The sequence below is a fragment of the Gavialis gangeticus genome, unplaced genomic scaffold, assembly GCF_001723915.1.
Source record: "Gavialis gangeticus isolate Ggan-Ray unplaced genomic scaffold, GavGan_comp1, whole genome shotgun sequence".
In the NCBI taxonomy this organism is placed as follows: domain Eukaryota; kingdom Metazoa; phylum Chordata; order Crocodylia; family Gavialidae; genus Gavialis; species Gavialis gangeticus.
In genome coordinates this window covers 12,716,229-12,717,447 of record NW_017728964.1, presented here as the reverse complement: position 1 = coordinate 12,717,447, position 1,219 = coordinate 12,716,229, and the positions used below count along the sequence as shown (strand labels likewise).

General features: G+C 46.9%; 1 protein-coding gene across 1 annotated transcript in view; it reads right to left on the bottom strand.

The window, feature by feature from the left end:
* UBE2O (ubiquitin conjugating enzyme E2 O) overlaps positions 1-1,219 on the bottom strand; it is a 111,866-nt gene that overhangs the window by 36,413 nt on the left and 74,234 nt on the right. Inside the window, exon 5 of the mRNA XM_019501610.1 lies at positions 692-802. Coding sequence (XP_019357155.1) covers positions 692-802 — 111 coding nt within the window. The remainder of the gene's footprint in view (positions 1-691; positions 803-1,219) is intronic.

Below are 1,219 nucleotides of genomic sequence, written 5' to 3'. Positions count from 1 at the left end.
TGGGCAAAGGAAGCTTGGCTAAGTACCTAACAATAAGTTAGTCTAGTCTGTGGGAGCACGTTACTTCCACCAGAGCAGACGCCTATATCCTTCAGAGGGTCATCTGCGGGTATCTTACTGCAGCATGACTGCAGCCTCTCAGATTTTGTTTCAAAGTCTCAATTTGCTCAAAAAGAAAAAAAAAAAAAACAACCACCAAAATGAACAGCAAATCTTCTCTCACATTTGATCATCTGGAAATCACCTACCCACTCAAGAGATAGCAAAGGCAGGGAAAGCCGGAGATAACTTCCAGCTGGACAGATAAATGCTTTGCTCTTTTAAAGATTTTTGCAACCTGTTGATGTAGTAACTGTATGCATTGCAGGCCAAGACTAAGCTGTTGCCATGGGACTGCCATGGTCAGGTGATCACATGAGCTAATCACAATGCAGAAGCTTCTCTCACTCTTTAAGGCCGACTTAGTTAACTGGATTTCGCAGTGCGATCAGAAATATAGGAGGTAAGAGGGTGGGGGGTAATGCATGTCCCTCTTTCAGCAATGATGTTTCTGGTAAGATTTAGGTAGGTAAGGAAACACTGATGTCCCCATCCTCCAAAGATAACCGCTTGTCCAGAATACGAATGCTGCCCCTGTGAGTCATTCCCACTCGCAGGAGAAGCATCCAAGAGGGAGGGAGCAGCATCTCACCCAGATATGCTGCAGGTCTTTGCTGTTGACAGGATAGAGGATGCAGTTGGTTCCTACCAGCTTCACAGCACACTCTATGTTTACATCGATGACTGTCCCGCACTGGCTGTCCTGAAAATGCAAGAAAAAAAAAAAAAGGGTCATCAACTGGGGAAAATTCTCGGGATATCTGTGCGCCCTGCATACAGATAACAAGGAGCAGAAATCCCTGGAGGGGAAGCCCTCTATCTGTTCCCCATAGAACGGGCACCGCTGTGCTCTAGAGAGAGCACTTCATGCCAACTTAAAGCACCCAACGTCAAGGATCAAGTGAGGAGCTGCCTGCACCACATCCTTTCACCCCTTCCTCCCCGCTTTAAGTATAAATAGCTCTTGCTGCCGCAGCCCAGCACCTCCTGCCTTGTTCACATAAGGAGACAGCTACTTCAGTTGCTGCAGTAAGACAGCTGCTGCTTGTTCAGCACTTTGGCATTTGCATCCATTATAGCTTGGCTCCCAGAAACACCGTGTCGTGTTACTGTTTCACTT